This window comes from Pygocentrus nattereri, chromosome 5 (assembly GCF_015220715.1).
Source record: "Pygocentrus nattereri isolate fPygNat1 chromosome 5, fPygNat1.pri, whole genome shotgun sequence".
NCBI lineage: Eukaryota > Metazoa > Chordata > Actinopteri > Characiformes > Serrasalmidae > Pygocentrus > Pygocentrus nattereri.
This window is the reverse complement of record NC_051215.1, coordinates 9,756,285-9,777,000: the sequence shown is the minus strand read 5'-3', so window position 1 is coordinate 9,777,000 and position 20,716 is coordinate 9,756,285. Positions and strand designations below refer to the sequence as shown.

At 38.9% G+C, this 20,716-nt stretch overlaps 1 protein-coding gene across 1 annotated transcript in view; it reads left to right on the top strand.

Moving 5' to 3' along the window:
- Positions 1-20,716, top strand: part of macrod2 (mono-ADP ribosylhydrolase 2) — a 1,076,631-nt gene that overhangs the window by 989,579 nt on the left and 66,336 nt on the right. The window contains exons 11-12 of the mRNA XM_037538560.1: positions 18,829-18,882; positions 19,287-19,328. Coding sequence (XP_037394457.1) covers positions 18,829-18,882; positions 19,287-19,328 — 96 coding nt within the window. The remainder of the gene's footprint in view (positions 1-18,828; positions 18,883-19,286; positions 19,329-20,716) is intronic.

The window sequence follows — 20,716 nt, the reverse complement described above, 5'->3', positions numbered from 1 at the left end:
TAGGTCATGACTTATTGGTCATACAAGGAAGCATTTCTATGGCTGTTACTTTGTTCAGCCCCCATTTTGCTGCAATTTACCTGTCTCAATAGCTACCATGTGTGTTTTTGTGTAACAGTATCCTGTGAGGAGATCCAGGGTATATCTAATAGCCATCTGAAATGGGCAGATCTTCTTGTTTGAGAAAGTTATAGTATCTCCTCAGCAGCAAGACCAGTCAATACAGTTGCATCTTACAACTGTAGATACCTCAACAGGATAACTGACAAACTGATACTTACCAGGACTCTTTCTGGGTCCCGCTACACACATCCACATTCACGCACACATAGTTTCGCCTCTGTTTCATTTCGTTAATGTCTGAGTGTCAGCCAAGCCATGGCCTTTAGCAGCACTGCAGTTAGCCAGGCGTTGATCTTTCCTCTGGATTCAATTCAAGCACTCAAATGGCTGCCATTCTCGCATGGAATTGGGGCTCTTTTTGTAGCAGTGCACCAGCCCTGGCTATTCTCTCTCTTATTTTATCCTTCTATCTTTCTATTTCTCTCCCTCTCTATCTTTCCCCCTTCTCCTCTTTTTCTCTCTCAGCCTCACTTCAAAAGACTCAGTATTCTTTTCTTCCCCATTTTTCTTTCCTTCTTTAATCAGGTAGGGTTCAGAACACAGGCACAAAAGCTCAGGTTAAACCTTCATCCTCTTGCTGCATGAGAACCGCAGTAGCAGACACTAGAGCATAATACCTCGTTGTTCCCCAGCTTGGTCTCCATTGATTGAGCTGGGCTGCCTATTATAGATGACTTTTGGCCACTGACCTTCGATACTGGGTTCTCTGCTAGTTACAAAAGAGTGAAAATCTAAACAGGTTTTTCTATTTTAACATCTAGGTGTGGGTCACAGATCACATTAAGATATACTTTTTCTGAATTGTTGCCCTGGGAAGTGAGTTTACACAGAGTTTCCAGGTTATTAGGTACAGCTCCTTGTACCTTCACTCATTGGCAATTTTTTTTCAGATACACCTACCGTATAAGTGCACTTTGCAGCTGCATTTGTTGACTGTGGCCCATCTGTTATGGCTCAATTTGTTAGCCACCCTCTACTCTATCCATCAGTGGAAATGGACCACAAATAGAGATCTGCTACCCAACCAAAGCCCACCAGGGCCCAACAAAATAGTGGGCTTCAGGCCACAATGTTGGAAATATACAATTGTCTAAAATGTCTTTGTATGCTTTAGCTTCAGTTTTACCTTTCACTGGAACTAAGGGGGTCTACTTTTGGCACTACAGCATGCATTACGTTAAGTAACATTCTCCTGGCATCTGCCAAATCCACATTCATCCATGAGACTGTCAGGTAGTGAAATGTGACTCCTAACTCCAAAGAACTCTGGTGCAACCATCTAAGTGTTGGTCCTATCATATGGAGACTGCGAGTTCAATTCCTTCTGATGCTACAACCATCCGTGGCCGGGAGTCCAAGACAGCACAATTGGCCTCGCTCTCTGTGTGGGTAGGATGGCCCCACCTTTCTCCCATCACTCAGCATGATGCTAGCTACTGCAGATGTCTGTTAGCTGGCATGACATGACTGGTGGTTGGCGCTTTCCTTCGAGCACACCTACCTGTCTAATAACGTTGTGTTAGCAGCAGGTCGAAAGATGTGGTTGCTCACTTCAGGGGTCTCAAAGGAAGCCTGTGTTAGCTTTCGCCCTCCTAGTGCTGGTGGTAGCATGTGATTGGGGGAGTCCTAATTAATGCGTGGAATTGGACACATCTAAATTAAGGAGATAATCGACCAAAGAAAAACTCCAAAGAATTTGTTTCTTTGCTTCAGAGGCCAGTTGCAGTGTACTTTACACTACTCTAGTCAATGCACTGCCATTTTCAGTGTAACCCAGTGTTTGTATGTAGAGATTGCATGGCTATGTGCTTGATTTTATACACCTGTTAGTGATGAGTGTGGCTGAAACTCCTGAACTCAATAATTAAAGGTCTGTCCACATACATGTGGACATAAAATGTATATATAATCTAGCATTTGGAAAAAAAAAGGTTAGAAAAATTTCTAATGAGTCAGGGACATCATCACTTTAGAAACATTATGAAACCTAAATGATATTATGATAAGTAAAAAAAAAACACTCAAATGCTTAATAAAAAAGCAAAACACAGATAAAGCAAGTCTGCAACAATCCATCTGTCAGTGCAAGTGTGTAGGTTTGGATTGGTTCGTGTCGGGTTCAAGTTTCAAATTTCGTCAAGCCTAGTCAGGTCTCAAACTCATGTGTATGGTTGGCTTCGGGCTTCACTTTCATGCCTTTGTAGACCTCTAACTACCATAAGACCAAATATTATGTGAGTGGTAGACCATTCCCAGCAGATGGTAGTGGCAGGTTTGTGGGTGTTGGACTGGTTTCTTTGAACAAAATAGTTTGCTTTGCTGAAAAAACAGTCTACCCACACAAAAGGCGTTCTTATAAGTATTATTTATGTATGGCACGGTATATCACCTTCAGCATGAAGTTCTCACCACATCAGTGTGGTCTGCATTCCTCTATCAGACAGTTAACACACCACCTTCAAAGAAATCCAAAAGTAAGACCAAAGAAAGACAAGAAAATGTCGATAAACTGTCTGAGAATGCAATCTTTTCCCCTGCCAATTGCAACACTTATGTGCAGCTGTCAGTGTAGATGCCAATTCCAATCATCCCCAACATATTCTTCTTCCAAACTCTGCTAAGGGCAAACGAGTGTGAGGTGATTGCGGCGTTTCTTCAGCATGTTCCCTAAGTATGTCTTGCAAATTCTGCAATTTCAGCCTCTTTGCTCGGTATACCACTGAAACAATTACTCCTCCAATAAGATGGACCAAAGATAATTAGATTTGGACACCAGAGAGTGCTAGCAGGCAGTTAGCATGGCACCTTCTTCATTTGTCTACAAGCAAGAAAGCCAGAGAAGGGATTTTTCCCCCGTTAATGTTACAGAGCCAATAGTGTTGGTGTCTTCAGGGAAATCCCTCCCTCCTTTGTCCAACATCCCACTACAATATCCAGCACAAATTTATCTCTGCAGAGAGAAAGAGAGAGAGGCAACAGAGTAGCACAAATACTACGAAGCAACCAGAAGCCTTCCTTGAAAATTGCATACTAGAACCATGTCTGAGAAACATGCAGGTTTTTTGTGACACAAAGACGTTAATTAAATGTTTCACAAATCTAATCGGAGTGACTTAAGGCAGTGAAAGTGTTCATGTAATAATCTCTATAAATCCTAATTTATAAGGCCTGCCAGCTTTGAGCTACCCAATCCAATCACAAAGGGGCTTAAGTAGCGAGATTCCACCTAAGAATTCTTCTTGTAACCACGAAACTCATGTAAACCACCAACCGAAGAAGTTATAGGTTAAATCTATTTGATTTAAAACATTCTTTAAAAAGAAGGTTCTTCAAGGGTTTTTAGTAAAACAAATGGTTCCATTTAGAGCCATGAGTTCTATAAAGAAGCATTCCATGCTTAAATTGTTCATTGTATGGTGAAATGATTCTTCTGATTGATGGAGAATGTGTTGTATATGGTTCTATATAGTACCAGAATAGATTCTGCTATTGTCAAGCCTGTAACAATAGAAGAACCATTTTTGGTGTGGTATGGAACTCTATGTAACACCATGCAAATAACTGTTTCAGCACATTCATTAATAGTTCCACATAGAATCATGTTTCTAAATAGTACCATTCCTTTTACTTAAGACCATTGGAGAACCATCTTTTTGGAAATGAGATGTCAAATCTTGACATACATACAATAAACATTCTATACTCATGGAAGTTGCTTTTTTTCTAGAACCATATGTTTATAGTAGTTACTCAATATGTTTATAGTAGTTATTGAATAATTCATAATGGATGTATTCCTGGCCGACAATTCAATTGGACACACACAATTTGTATAATCTCTATAGAAATGCAATAGATTGAAATTCTCTGGAGCAGCTATACATGAAAATAAGTTAACCATTTCCAATTCCAAGCACTGGCTACAGGGGTATAAAGCCCCTCAGCATTAGTCTATACAGCACTATTAGTAATCCAACATCAGTACTTGACCTCACTAAAGCTCACGTGGCTGAATGCAATCAAATTCTCACAACAATGTTCCAACAACTAGTCTACGGTCATCCTAGAAGAGTAGTTCCTACATCAAAGTAGAACAAACTATTATTAATACCCTTGATTTCGGAAGAAATGTTGGATGAGCAGATGTCTATAAACGTTTGGACATATAGTGTACCTTTAGCTAATTATCTACTGAATTCACCTTACTTGTCCCTAACCTTAACCCAGGACCTAAAGCTAAACTTGGTCCTAATCGAGAATCAACAATGTTACAATGTGTAGATGATCTATAGGGGGCTGTTCAGTAAAGTGGGACCGTCCTCAGTCCTCACAAATGTCACTTTGGTTTTGGCCAAAAAAAATGACCTTGGACGCCTTCATTGATGTAGCCTTTAAAAAATATTTACCAGATGCATTTTGACTCTTTTTCTTGCAAATAAGTGATCACGTCCTCTTCAGATCAGCTCTTGGGCTTTCTGTCTTATCAGCACTGTCATGACTTTTCTGTGTCAATCAAAGTAAGTTGAAATAATTGCCTAGCCAAAAGAGGTGGCTTTATTCGTGATTAGGAGTTTCATCTTGCCAACCTGAAAAAGAAATCTGGCAGGTGAGGTTAGCACCAAATCAATACAAGCACTGAAATAAGGAAAAGGAAACTTCTCCTTCAAAGCACATTCAAACACCATCTAAGAATCAAAAGACTTTCACCAGTTTGAGGATGCCTCTGATTGAAAGCTATGAAATTATGAAAGTATCCAGAGATAAAAAAGTCCAGACAAGATTAAGCAATTAGTTCATAATGTGAGGTAGAGGACTAGAAAAAGAAGAAGAAAAAAATGTATTACTGCTCAAAAGTGCCATCATTTCCAGGTAAATGGCCAAGTTATTGGGACAATTTCAGTATTTAGTGTCCACTCTTTGCCTTCATTCCAGTGTTCATTCTTTTCAGGAATTACTTCGTTTTTTTTACTGAGAAATGGATGGATGGATGGATGGATGGATGCATGGATGGATGGATGGATGGATGCATGGATGGATGGATGGGTTATCTTACATTGAATGTCTTCAGAAAATGGGTAGCTTATACTTCGTGGACATTTTGCCCTAAAAAAAATGAAATAAATGGATGGTGGTTTGTGGCTGTATGGTGATAATTGTCAATTTATGGTCTCATAAATCATAAACAAAGAGTTCTACATGTGTTCTATTGCTGACAGCATAAAAAAGGTTGTTATGAGTCAGCGTTTTAAGCCTGAATTGAGGGGCCTGGACAAGAGAAAACACGTCAAGGTCACATGTAAACCCTGCGAAACATGTGTGCTTAGAATAGTCATTTACGAAAATGCGAAACTCTACACCATCATAATGTCACATCACTATCAGAGGGCAATACACTGCCGCGAAAATGTGGGTGGTTGCATGAATATGCTATTTTGCTGGAAAAAAGAGAGGACAAAAAAAAAGAAATGATAACATGTCAACTGTCACTGTCAGTAGTGAAAATTAAATCAATGTGTAAAATTGGACATAAATAACGTGGCTTTCTTGTTTTTCTGGGATGTGTGAAGTGACAGATGTTAGCGGCGATGAAAGGGCTCTTTTATCAGGCGCTAGAATGTAATAATTAAATAGAGCCATAAGCTTCTGGTTCATTTTTCTTGGTAATTTTCTGCTTACACATTACTGTATGCATTAGCGCTGTAGAGGTAGCATACAGCTAAGCTGTAGTACTCTGACACCTTATGTCTGGTGAGATAGCTGTGAATAAATGTGCAGACTTGGAACAAAAATGTTAATATCACTGCAGTGCCAAGATCTGCACGTGCTGCACAGCGACAGCTTGTTTTCAAGCATGGTGGCTAGTCGCTAATGCTAATGCTACAGTGAATAGGCTACAGGACAGTTAGCCTCATACGAGTGTGAATAAATGTGTCGACTTGGAGCCGAAATGTTAATATCACTGCAGTGCCAAGACCCACACGTGACACACAGCCGACAGCTTGCTTCCAAGCATGGTGGCTAGTCGTCTAATTGCGCTTAAAGAAGAGGGTTCTTCAGTAAAGAAGATGGTTCTATTTACAACCGTGAGCTGTACACTCTTAAACAAAGATATTTCTTCAAGGGTTCCTTAGTAATGAAAATGGTTCTATATAGAACTGCGAACATTCGAAGAACCCTTTGCACGATTAAAGTGTTCCTTGAAATGGTTCTTCAGATTGGAGAATGTGCTGAAGACCTTTTTTTGAAAAATAGCAGAACCCTTTTTTAGTGCAACATTGATGGAGAATGTTGTAGAGGGTTCTAAACAGGACCTTTTTGAAAAGGGTTCTATATAGCACCAAATGGGTTCTGCCATTGTTACAAGCTTGTGCCATAACAATAGCAGAACTCTATGGTGCTACAATGAAAAGAACCCTTCAATCATGCAAATTGTTCACGAAGAACCACAATTCTAGGTGTGTATATGGAATAATTTCTATGCTTAATATTTCTTTGCATGGTAAAATGGTTCTTTGGATGAATGATGAATGTGTAGTGTTTGGTTCTATACAGAACCTTTTTGAAAACGGTTCTGTATAGCACCATTTTTTAACAAGTTTAAGTTTGAATTAAAAAAAAATCTGTTTTTGCTTCTTTTTTTTCTTTTAGGTTCTATATAGAACCATATACAACACATTCTATATCAATCTGAAGAATCACTTCATCCGCAGAGATCCATTTAAGCATGAAAGCGGTTTTATATAGAAGCATTTTCTTACTAAAGAACGCTTTGAGAACTATTGTTCTTTTTTCATCCTTGTCTGTCAGTTTTTAATTGATGCGTTGATTCCCCAAAGAGCTAGCATTGAGCTAGCATTAGCATTAAATGACGTATTGTTTTCCCTGCCCACGAGGGGTTTGCTCTCTAAGTGGGGTCAGCAGAGAAGCTTTTAGCCATGCTGCTAATGACAGAGAAACATTATTACCACTTTCTCAAGGGAGATGTAGCCTCACAATGCTGCTCTAGGATTAGCCTCTCTGGCATCAGGGCTCACTTCTCTGTATTATGAGAAAATGTAGTCTCAGTCCAGCCACCAGCAGGGTCCAGTCTGATCTTGGTCTATTAGCGCTGCACTTCTAGACAATATTCCAGTGATACCAATATTCCATGTGATACCAGATATTGAGCCGATCAGCAATAAAGGATGAGATTGGAAATCTGAGAGGCGAAAGAACGAATCCGGTAATGAATCTAGCCAGAAATAGCTCACTTACACTGTCTGATGTTGTGTGGCTAACTGAGTATCGCTTCTATGAGGTCATTTGAACACAACAGCCTGTTTTCAGATGCTCATTTTAAGTGAAGTGCTTCATTAAAAACATCCCATTTGAAAGCTTAGTAAATTTCAAATAAACAGTATCAGATTGGCGTCACTCTGCCAAGACTCAACGTTTCATTAGCGGCATTGGACACAAAAAAGTGGTATTGTGCCGTCTCTGACTTTGACTGTTATTTCCAAAGTGCTATTTTTGTTGTATCCTTAAGCACGGTTAATAAAAATGAGAAGACTGATATGAGGCACGAGCGGATCCTTTGCATGAAATTGCTCGATTGATTGCATGCAATTACTACATCAAGCCTGTGACTCATTGACATCATGAAGCTTCCAAAGCTTGAAGACTTGAGAGAAAAGCGAGTGATTTGAATGCTGAAGAACTGCCTCGATTAGTCCTAGTTTGTTCAGGTTTACTCAATTCTATGCTCATTGCAAATGTCATTGATTAGCCAAGACTTGTTTGGTGTCCAAATTGAGCTTTGGGTTTTGAGATTAAGGAAAAGGGTCAAAAACATGGATACAATTCACACTGGATGTATTTTTAATGGACCGCTGCCTTATTTCTATTGTTTTCAATTAGACGGATGCATTTTGGGCAGGTATCTTTTGTGCTGTCATTCAACTCGAGGCCTAGATCACAAGCCCTTTTCATGTGCTGACCAATCAGATGAAAAGGAAGGAGGGCTTTGATGGTTGCAGTCACCTCATGGCTCAAAATTAGCATGACAAAGAAAAAGTAGCTTTTTTTAGTTTAGCTTCTGTTTACAAGCAGCACCACACTTCAATAACTAGCTTACTACCTAGCTCGGCAGATTGACAGCTGTGACGCCACTGTTGCTTAGCAACGGAAAGGCGTGCAACCAGAAGCAACATTGAAAGAAAAAAAAAAAAAAAAAAATATATATATATATATATATATATATATATATATATATATATATATATAAATTCAGAAATCACATAAGAGAGTCTATTTTAAATTAGATTTCCCGCCTCACCACTGCTTTAAAGAGGCAGTTGACTCTACAAGAAAAGGGCAGGGTTAATTTTTGAAGAGAATCTTTCAAGAGTTCTTTGATTTTACTTTCCAAATATTTGTGGAAAGCACTGAGGGTCACCACGGATAAATATTATATGATATTTTTTAACAGAATTTATCAGTATTATACATCAGATAGAGGCAATGCGCCAGAGTCGGGACCAGACTGTGAGCGGTGAAAGACGCTTTATGATGTAATCCAAGACAATCCGACGGTCGGAGGCAGAAAGAGAGAGAGAAAAATGAGAGCATTGCTGCTAGCGGAGGAGAGGAGTCATCCTGAAAGCCATTTGTGTATGATTTGGCATTTGAGGGATTAAGAGGTAGCTGGGTACACAAGCAGATCAAGATGTGGGGCTTAAGGTCAGTCTGTTAACTGTGTACTCAGCAGCCGAAGAGCACAGAGGGGGCATGTCGAGAGAGAAATAGAGAGAGATAGAGAGAGAGTGAGAGAGAGAAAGAGAGAGAGAGAGAGAGAGAGAGAGAGAGAGAGAGAGAGAGAAAGAGAGAGCTGGCTGCGGTTGAAAGGGGAGAAACTCACAAACCAGCAGTAATGTGTAGGGGGCCAGGCATTTATGGTGCCACACTGAAGATAGTGACTTAAACACAGTTAAGCCCATAGTTTTCACAGCTTGAAACACAGCCAGTATTTTCCATCTTGGCTGAGAGAACTGAAGGATCGAAAAGGTTCCCTCTCCGCATGATCCTTTCAGCTCTGCAGCTAGCACACACAATGCATGGTAAAAGTGAACTAGCAGGCTGCAAAGCTACAGCTGTTGATCCCGACACTCTAACTCACCTTTTCTTCCTGTTTTATGTCTTGTGAATTTTTCATGCCCACTGCTTTTTTTTTCCTTCTGCTGTGGTCTGATAAGTGTGACCGAGTGCAGAAGCTTTTCTGCTGCTGCAGAGGCTAGAGCTGCTCTCATTGTTACACTATTATTCCACTATTAGCTCTCTTAAATGAAGGGGGGGGGGGGCTGAGAATGTTATGGCTTTCAAAACATTACATTAAAATGTTCTCTTTTTGTGCTGTTTGGTGCTGCTGCTTGGAAAGCTTGAGCAGTGTACATAAGTATGCATATATCAGCCATGGCAGAGGCTACGATTGAACAATGTTACACTGCTGCCATCTGCTGGGAGACTTGTGTGTTTTTGTTGAATTGGAAGGTATAGCACACCTCCAGCAGGTTATTACTATTATATCTGTAGTACTGCCACATTACTGTTGTTAATTCAGTCCGTTTTTACTCAGCTGCTGTGTACTGCATACTATGCAGGATATAATCTCATAACCACGTGACTGCACAAGTGAAAAATACGAATGATTAACTACTGTGTAGGTTGAGATGTATTTCTTATATGTGCCAACATACATATTCGGTTTTTTAGGGAATACTCCTGCTTCTTTAGCCTAGCCTTCTTACCACATACAGTAATTCAAACATATTGCTGTGGATTTAGCTGAAGCCACTGCCCACTGGCTTCTATTGTAAATGTTTTTGGTCACTGGGTTTTCTGTTAAATACAAGGAAAAGCTTTGAAATGATTATCTGTGGTATTCAACAGTACATTTTACCTTTATTAGATAGAAATGACATTGAAAAGCAGTGGAGCTGCTATTTATTTGGGTCTTTAGGGAACCAAAGGTGGACCTTTTATGGCATCACACAAAAAATAAAGCGATAAGCCCCAGCTTTATGGTGGTTCTATTGCAAGTAAAGTGGAGGAGGTGATCAGTGCCAAGCAACCACTGACCAGACAAGAAACAAGTCATCTGTCATTGTATGTTGCAGTCATTTCATTAGCGATTTTTGATCATATACTCATGAACATGTAGCACTGTTGAATGTAGAAACCTTCATCTCATAAGTAGCTTTTTGTGTATATAATTACCACCACAATAGTAATGCTAGTTCATGTATATAATTTCCTGTGCTACACATTCATTGGGTTTAATACTAATTAAAAAGCTGGACTACCAAAAATGCAAATGTTTAAAGGTTTTAAGATTAAGTGATACTTTTTTTGATCCCACAACCGGGGAAATTCCACCTCCGCATTTAACCCATCCGTCAAGTGGAACACCACATACACACCAGTGAACACACACACTAGGGGGCAGTGAGCACACTTGCCCGGAGCGGTGGGCAGCCCTATCCATGGCGCCTGGGGAGCAGTTGGGGGTTAGGTGTCTTGCTCAAGGATACCTCAGTCATGGACTGTCAGCCCTGGGGATCGAACCGGCAACCTTCCGGTCACAGGGCCAGATCCCTAACCTCCAGCCCATGACTGCCCCCCAAAGATATTCAGATAACATATTCTTTACCTTGTTTGTTGTGGTTTTGCTCATTTTGCTTCCCTCAAATAATAGTTCCATCCAAAGCCTAACACTGAATATTATTAGAGTAGCATGATAGCCTATTGTCTGTCTGCTGAGCTGATCCGCCTGGTTCTACCACTGGAGTTAGATGCTGAGGAGGACTCATCATCTTTTACACTAGATCTTTCATCAAACTGTATTGAAACAATACAATGAACGGCATATGTATGAGTACATTAATATTTATCTTTACATGCAATGTTTTAATCATGAATGTGATTATTGCACAGCCCTGATTAATCTGATCAAGCTATCAATAGCTACATAACTAGTACGCTAACTGAGCTTAACATTTATGTGGTGTTTTAATGTTAGATCATCATATTAAATTCCCTTTTAGCCAATACAGTAATCCAAATAAAGTTTACCCCAACTTAGAACCAGTTGCTTGTTTTGACATTGAGCTGTGAATGTGATCTAGACCCAGTTTAAGTACAAAACTTTTTTTTTTTTGCTTCAAGAATGAAATAGACACTACCATCCAGATGATGAGGATAGCAACGCCTTTCCACTATCCCTGAGTCTAATAATTCTGACTTATTTACTGTCACTGCTGTTCTCACTGCAGGTTTGTTATGAGGAGTTCTGTCAAAGTATTTTCTTTGTTCGAGAGAAGAAAGAATGTTTAGAGATGATTTTGGTTGGCTGAGAGATGTGTTGGTCATAATCTTGTAGAGAGGCCATCATCGGTTTATAGAGTATTACAGTGGCTTAGAATGGAGCTCTGCCAATCTGTAATGTGGGGGAGCGATGATGAGGCGGACGGATATGCGAAGCGAAGCGAGATTTATTAGGGGCAAATCCATACTCAGGGTCTAAACAGTCCAGGCTCAAAGAGCCAACAAGGAGAGATGGAGGGACAGACATAACGAAAAGGAACACAGACTAAACACAATAACAGAGACTAGGAAATATGATGGAGGCCAGAAGATACAACACCAAACAATACAAAGACCAGCAAACTAACAGGGGAAAACACAGGGCTTAAATACAGGAACAACGAGGGTTAACAAGACACAGGTGAAAAAAATCAAGGGCGGAGTCTAGAAGCAAGGGGGCAGAACAGGGAAGAATCAAAACAAGGAAGCACATGGACAAGACCAGAAGTAAACTAAAGCACATGGAGAACTGGGAGGGGCCAATCGTGACACAATCAGATCTTAGGACTGGAGCTTTCCTTTCAGTGCAAGAGTATGATAGGACAAACAAGGTTGATTCTGACTCAAATTGTCAAAATAACTATTTTTAAGAGAAGGACATCAAATGACTTGTGGAGAATATATGACCCTTAACTTGAATAAAAACTAGTATCTTTTATACCTAAAGTCAGATTCTTACCATCAGTTGGGAATTATGAGTCCTTCTGGTGGGCATTCAGTTTGGGCCATAAGTGTCAAAACTCAGGGCTAATTTCTGCTAGTGTGCCTAAAGGATCCCATTAGTATGTTACTGCAAAGCTAACAGTAATTCACATCAACATTCTTTAGCCATTATGGAATAAATACAGACATTTAAAGCTGGCAAAATACATTCAGTATTTTATTTGACGTTTATAACAGACATTACCATATATTTTACAATGTATATAGAGGTTTTATTATTAATTCCTTTAGGAAAGAGGCTTTTCATTTCTAACAGCTGAATGAAAACTTGTTAGACTACCATTCATATTCACAGTCAGTGATGTATCTAGAACTTCCAACAAGGAAGGCATAGTGTGATGGTTTTGCTTATGAACTTGGTCCCACTTATTGGAACTCAAAACGTGATTAACTGATTCCACTGTTAATGGGAGGTATTAGGACTTCCAGCCAGCTCCTGAAGGCCCAGCCTATAGGAAAGCTTTGCATTTAGTTTTGCATTTAGAGGTTGATGAATTTAAACCTTTTATTTCCATTTTCCAGCCAAAACTTAAGGTAATCAGAGAAGTAGTACAATTCAGAGTATAAATATAACATGAATGATGATTTTGTTTATTTAAAATAAACTGTAAGTGAGACGTTTTTTAATATATACCACAGAAGTCATTAGGCTTTCTCTGAAGGCCTAAATGGTGGAAAGGATTCCCTTCGCAAGAACCATTAAAAGATTGAACCCCTTGAAATCCCACACTTATTACATACTAAAACTTATTATAATAATTACAGGGGCTTTAAACTGGTTAAGCTTTTCTAGGTTATAGAAGTGTATATAAAAACTTTGGGCCCTCCAGTGGGCCCTAGTCATTTAAGGGGTTAAGGACTGGAGCTATCCTCCAAAATGAAAATAACATATCAAGCTCAGCTCGAAAGTGAATCATTGTGATTAGATCTCATAAGGCTTATGTGAGACTGAAGAGTAATCCTGTTTGGTGATCTCTGTTCTCCCCCCACCTTTAAATGCATTTAAAGGTCGATAGGTCAAGCTCCCGTAATATTGCAGCTGCTCCGTCCCTAGCCTCAAATTGAATAAATATCTATTAACTTTCATGGCGGGGAGCATTATTGGCCGGCTGTGATGGATTGGAGAAGTCTGTCCAGTGTCATCTGGAATTTGATTGACAGGGCCAGTCAAGAAGTCAGGCTGATGAAGGAGCCCACATTTAGCGTTTAATAAGGTCTGCCATTTTTAATTGTTCTGAGAGCACGTCATGAGAAAGCAATGGCCAACCTCTCGCAGCCTTGTTAAAAAAAGGCAATTACACAATTACACAATAACCACTGCAGAGCAGGTGGGCTTATTGGTGTCATGGCTTTCATTTCTTCAATTTGTCCTAAATGTCATCTGTTGAGACACAGAGGAAGAATTTTAATAAATCGGTGAAGACAGAGAGTTTGATGGGCAGATGAGTTGAGAGACAAATGGAAGAGAGACTTGCCATTAATGCACAGTCTATGGTACACATATAAACTTCCAGACAGACACATGCATTATAGATGGATCCTCAGCTGCCTTATCCTTTTGCATCTGTCCTGATGAGATGCATTGAGCTATCTACAGGGACTTGGCTGCTAATGAGAGGAATGCTAAGGCTGCGGAATTGACTCCTTAAGATAAGCTTTGAGTCTGGTTAATCATTTAGATGCAGAAGGTGAACCCCAATCACAACATATCATCACTAAGAAGAACTGACAATGTTGAGACTGTTGATGTCCAGTGGGCACAGCATTACAAGAAGAGCCTCCCTTATTGTAGTTGCTATCATTTGCACCTTTTTAAAAAGCCATAGCCTACATTTTTCAGTTATTTCATTCCCCTCTATTTTGAGTTTTATATCACATAAACATTTATAGGATTGATCTCTCTTTATCCTTTAAAATTGAACAGGCTGGTGTTGTTATTCTGCATCTTTGTATTTTGCCTCTGGTCAAATGATGTACTTTGATGTTCAGGAAACAATCTGTAATCATTTTGCTGTGAATGTTAGTGCGTAATATCTTTATTAGCTAACATATTGAGGAAAAAAACAGCCAATAAACAGTAATAGAGCATTAACATGTACAAAAGTATGTTCTCTGTGGAAGATGTGTACCACAACACATAATCTTATCAAGGGTGTCCACACTTTTGCATACGATTGTGAATAAATGACTTTTGCTCTGATTTGTTGCTTTGTATTCAGCCTCATTCAAAAACCAGTCCAAGCTGAAACATTCTATATCTTGAATGGGCAGGGCTACAATACTGCATGCTAAGTAGGCTTACATGACCAAAAGATACCTGAACATCACATCAATATGCGCTTTAGAGTTCTGTTTCCAATCAGCCACAAGCACATTAGTGAGGTCAGGTAATGATGTTGACAAGGCAAGGCTCACACTTGGAATTCCAGTTCATCCCATTTACATGTTGAATAGGAGTTTCCACTTCACAGTAATAACAGTTTTAGTTGACTGGGGCAGCTCTAGCAGGGCATAATTAGTTTATTCTATGACAAGCCTGCATTTAAGTATGCTGAGCTTTTCAGTGTGACCCATTCTACTGCCAGTGGCTGTCTGTGGAGACTGTATTCTTAGCTAAAACAGCCAAATCCACTAATTACAAGCTTGGTACAAAAATGACCTTCATGAATAGCATAACATTGATGTTTGATAGAAGAGATATCATCAAAGAACCACTGTGCTTCCCCTAAAAACTTTCAGTTGATGGGTCTTTAAGAAAGCGTGAAGAAACGTTTCAAAGGTTAAAGCACTTCTGCATCATGCAAAGGTTCTACTTAAAGTTTTCTTCTAGGAGAAGGTTATTCAAGCCTTGAACCATTTGGGAACCTCAACTCCAGTTATGCAGATAATTGAGTAATCAAAACCACACTAAGTGCAGATTTACTACAAGAGGCATTATCACAGTTTACCGACACGTTGTGCAGGTGGGGTGGCCAATTTACTGGCTTACTAAGAACTTACATGCAAATGAGTACAGGTGCAATTTTAAAATTAACAAATGACCAGCAGACTATAAACCACTGTTTGGCTCACATGCTATTTGTATGAAAGTCAGTATTACTTGTCAAGAATGTATCATGCTTTTGAGAAAATAAGACATTAATTTGACAGAAATTTGAGAAAATTTGAGTTCCATGCTCAGTGCTTTTAAAAACAGCTGCTACTGTTTTCTTTTCTAGTACCTACTCATTAGGCTGTCATTCATTTTTATTCACAGTCATTGACGCATCTATAAATTCTAGAAGGCATGGAGTGACATTTTTTCTTATAAACTGATTCCATTGTCGATTCCTAATTATTGTAATAGTTACTGCAAAGTGTTAGGCCTTAAGACCAGCTCTTGAGGGCCTAGCTAATAGGAAAGCTCACTTGGTTACCTAGTCACCACAAAGAAAACAGTCCTGAGTCAACAGTTTTGCATTTAGGGGTTCATGAATTCGAACCTTTTATTTCCAGCCAAAGATTAATGAAACAAAGTACTACAACTTTGAGTACAGATACAACAAGAATGATGGTTCTGTTTATTAAAAAAATGTATCACAGAAATCATTTGGCATTCTGTGAAGTCATTCTTGTCATTTTGAGAAAATGATGACATAATTTGTCAGATATTTGAGAACATTTGAGTTCCATGCCCAGTGCTTTTAAAAACAGTGCAATATTGTAAAATTCATGGTTTCTGGTTGATGGGGATTACAGCAGGGTATTTGTCTTCCCAAATGTTAGTAAATCTGCCCCATACTGTCCAACTTATTTCCTCTAAATTCCAGTGTATTATTAGAATTGCAAACAGTGTGCAGTGTTGTGGACAATTTGGATTCTCTTTCAGAGAAAACTTGTTATAGTGCAACCCATAATGATCCTGGAGGACAATTAAATCCCTGAAGTTTAACACTCATTAACTGCTATCCATCTACACTCTGCCTACTTTCAAAAACAATTGAGCAACTGAACCACTCCAAGCTATATTCCTGTTGGGCCAGAAATGTTATTTTTCACTGTGTTCTAGAGTCGGATGTTTTTGCCTCAACGGGAGTGCCAAAAAAGGGTCAATGCCAGTTAAGCAGGTCATCATTAGCCTGAAAATTTTAAATAAATCAATCAGAGATGTAGCTAAAACATTTAAAACATCACCAACATGAGCAATCAACTGTTTGCCTGATTAGAAACAAAAATAAACCGGTGAGCCTGGCATTAGTTTCCAGCATATATAGAGGTTTTACTAGGCTTTATGTTTTTTTTATATGTATATCACAGAAAGGCCTAAATGGCAGTAAGGATTCTGCCATTCCCTCGCAAGAACCATTAAAATATTTAACCCATTGAAATCCCAGACTTATTACATACTAAAACTTATTATTTAATAACTACAGGGACTTGCAAACTGGTTAAGTCTTTCTTAGGTTATAGAATTGTAGATTAAAACTTTGAGTGAATACTTTCACTCAGCCACTTTTAAACTATCAAACAGGTCAAGAACACTCTCTGGGGTGCAGGCACAGATGTGTCAGAGAAGAATAAAGAGCATACCATAAAAAGAAGAATAAATCAGAATGACTTCACAACTTCTACCGCAAATTACAAATCACTGGACCTCAGAACAAAATAATGAAGTTATATTTTGTTAAAATGAACAACAGGGCCTATACCATTTAGAGAGAGTGTCTTACAGACAGCTGAGATGAAGGTTCAGTGAAAAATCAATTCTGTACAATTTTCCACTTATCCCAGACAATAGTTGCTTTTTTTTTCTTCAACTGAGCTGAGAGGCTAACGTTGCTAATAAACAGTTGAAGTCTAGAGACCGTCAAATCTTTCTTTAAATATATGCCCAAAACTTCTCTAAGTCAGCTCAAACTGCATCCAGCTCTTCATTAAGGTCATGCAAACATGCCGATGTTGTTTACAGCACAGTATGACTTAATGTGGATTGAGCACAGCAGGCTGCTTTGTTTAAACAACAGGCACACAATTTTGTTTATTTTTATAGCTCACAGTAAATTGCACTGTCCTCTAAACCACCTCAACAAGTCTATGAGGACTTAATGCAATTGGAGTACATTAAGAGTAAGTTTTATGGATGTAGTCACAGTTCCGTTGATTTGGGTGACGATTGACTACTTATGTTTGTTAGCGATGTTAGCTTTGTGGCTCCATGACTTAAATAAACCAAAATTTGGGCATCAAGCATGTTTTGGCTAAGCAACTACATCTACAATGAAGGTGAAAACTGTTTACATTTTGTCACCAAATGTAAACAGTTTACCCTTTACCGCAGTGGTGGAATGCAGAAAGTATAGAGAAATAAAAGGATGTTGATCCAAAGTAAACCACCTCATCTGTGAAATATGATGCCATGATGGACATGTATGAATTTATTGATCCAAAACTCCAGGCCAAACCAGCTACTAAAGCGAAACATTTCACATACTAAACAAACTCTTACAAATAAAGGTTCTTGAATGGTTCTTGGCTTAGATACGCAGGTTTAGGCGAAACCTTTAATATATATATAATAGTGTAAAAGCTCTATACTGTTTTGGACGTTCCTTAAATTTGAAAGGGTTCTTCATACTTCCATGTGTCATTTACAAAGATGTTCTTTAAAGATCTGTCTCTGACTTTACATCTACAAGGTGGACCAACAATAAGTGTGTCTAAGTGGACAGTGAGTGGACACAGTGATTAAAACTCCAGCAAAACCGCTCTATCTGGTCCATGCTTACCAGCACAACGCACACTAATACACTACCACCATGTCAGTGTCACTACAGTGATGAAAATGATCCACCACCCACATAATACCTGTTCTGTGGTGGTCCTGTATGGGTCCTGACCATTGAAGAGGGTAAAACATGGCAAGCAAAGTTTGCAGAGAAACAGATTGACTACTTCCAGTTGTAGAAGTGGCAATAAATGTAGGCAATTTGCAATAAATGTAGATACAAGTTGAGGCAACAATATATATTATGAAGAACTTTAATTTTCTTTCAACTTTTCACATATAACTGTACTTTGTATTACTGTTTTTAGTGTTATTTTAGTGATTTTTTAGTGATATTTTAATTTCTTTTTATTCTAAGATTATATTAAGATTATGTTTGGTGAATGGAGGAACAACAAAGTAAGAATTTCATTGTACAGTGTAACTACCTGTTTCTGCTGTGCATATGACATTAAAACTAATAAAAAGAACGTTTAAAATGCTCTTTAATGTATTTTGGCATAAAACCTTTCAGATATAAACAAAAAACAGATATTTGTTTTTGTTTCTCAGTATATGTTCAGTAGTCCATTTACTTATGGTCCACTGAAACAGGGAACTATGTATTAATGCCCTGTGGTTCCTATACAGAAATAATTATATCTAAACACATATAACTTCCAAATGTTTACAGACTGCACTGTGCATGTCATTTAGCAACATAACACCTTTGAGCAGCATACATGTGAAACATGTTCTGAAGATCTTATGTTGCAGATGTAGGATCTGGCACTAATGAACTGATCATCCCTCACCCTTGCCTGTGTTTTTTTATCTTCTAGATTCTAAGAAAGAGGCTCCTGAAGATGATGATATGCTGAGCCAGGCACAGGAAGGTAAGTAGAGTGGCCGTGCAACCTGCACATAAATCCTTAGAAGTCTAATATGTTCATGGTCTACTAGCTGTACTATTTAAATGTAATGGCAAAATTACATACTTCTCAAAGTGAATGGCAAACTTCATCTCAGTACAGAGTACCATCATAATTACTACACAGCATGTATCAGCAGGGCCAGTAAAGATGAGGCCTTTCTCCTTCAAATTCGGGTTTTAATTTCAGGCTGAAGGGCTGATTAGATGGAGATCCAGGCTGTTCTACTGTGGGATTACCCACACTCTGATGTGCCAGTGTGTTCTAATGACAAGATAATAAGAAATGCCTTTCAGTTAGATCTTCCCCGCTGGATGATTTTGATGAAAGAGAATGTGCTTCCTTTTTATTTTCCCATCCGATTCTAGATGAGAAGATGGACGACGCTGGCACGCAAAGCCAGAAATCAGGTATTATCTCCTACTTTCTTACAGAACGTGACTCTTGGTTGGGTTTTCAACAAGCTGAAGTTGAGAGGCTGTCAGTAATAATTGAACATTTCTCAAAGTCATATTATATTCATTTCACATTTGTTGTGAATTATGACAAATTCCACCATGGATAAGACATTAGTTTGGGGAGGCAAATTTGCAGTTTTTCTCTTTCCTCATGTCCCAAGTTTGCTTCTTTAGCTTTACACTGGAGCCAGCAAGTAATGGAAGCTTATAACCACTAGTTAGCATTGTCCAAGCCGCATGTCTAAATAATGACATACTTCTAAAATAGACTTGCTTATGCGGTTTCTGACACCATAAGGCAGACTGTTAACTATAGAATTGGACACTGCATAGCTAAAAACAGATTAAAGAGGTGATTATAATGACAGCCATGGGCATAAAGCATTATTACTAATATAGGAATTGTGGGCTGATTCTGATATACAGTATCTTTCATGTACTCATCTGCTAATGCTGATACAGTCATATGCAAAAGGATGAATACCCCTGGTCAAATGACATGTTTTACTTATTTACTAAGTGGAAATAAGTTAACATCCTCTACAGGTAACAAACTTCATATGGCGAATTTAGTGCAATATTTCTATTTACTTGCTGTTTTTGCAAAGGCCATTTTGATGCCTTGCCCCCAACATGTTAAATTTAGCAAGTAAACAGTAATTGTGCAGTAAATTGTGCAGAAGTATGTTGTTTGTAAAGGACATGTACTTATTTCCAAAATAAAACATGCACTGTATGGACAAAAGTGTTGGGACTCACCTCCTAATCATTGAATTCAGGTACTTCATTCAGTCCCATTGCCACAGGTGTATAAAATCAAGCACCTAGCCATGCAGTCTGCCTTTACAGACATTTGTGAAAGAATGGTCTGTTCTGAAGAGCTCACTGAAGGTGTAGTACTGTAATGGCACTGTTACAAGTCAGTTTGTGAAATTTCTTCCATCCTAGATATTCCACAATCAACTGTGTGTGGTATTATTAAAAAGTGGAAGCATTTAGGAACCACAGCAACTCAGTCATGAAGTAGAAGACTACAGATCGGGGAGTGCTGAGATGCAAAGTGTATCAAGTTGCCAGTGCTCTGCTGATCGATAAATAAGTTCCAAACCTCCTCTGGCATTAACATCAGTACAGAAACTGTGTGCCAGGAGCTTCATGGCATGGGTTCCCTTGGCCAAGCAGCTGCATGCAGGCCTTACATCACCAAGCATAATGCCAAGCGTCAGATGGAGTGTTCACCACTGGACTCAGAGTTTCCACTGGAGCAGTGGAAACGTGTTCTGTGGAGTGACAAATCACACTTTTCTATCTGGAAGCTTGACGAACGAGTCTGGGTTTGG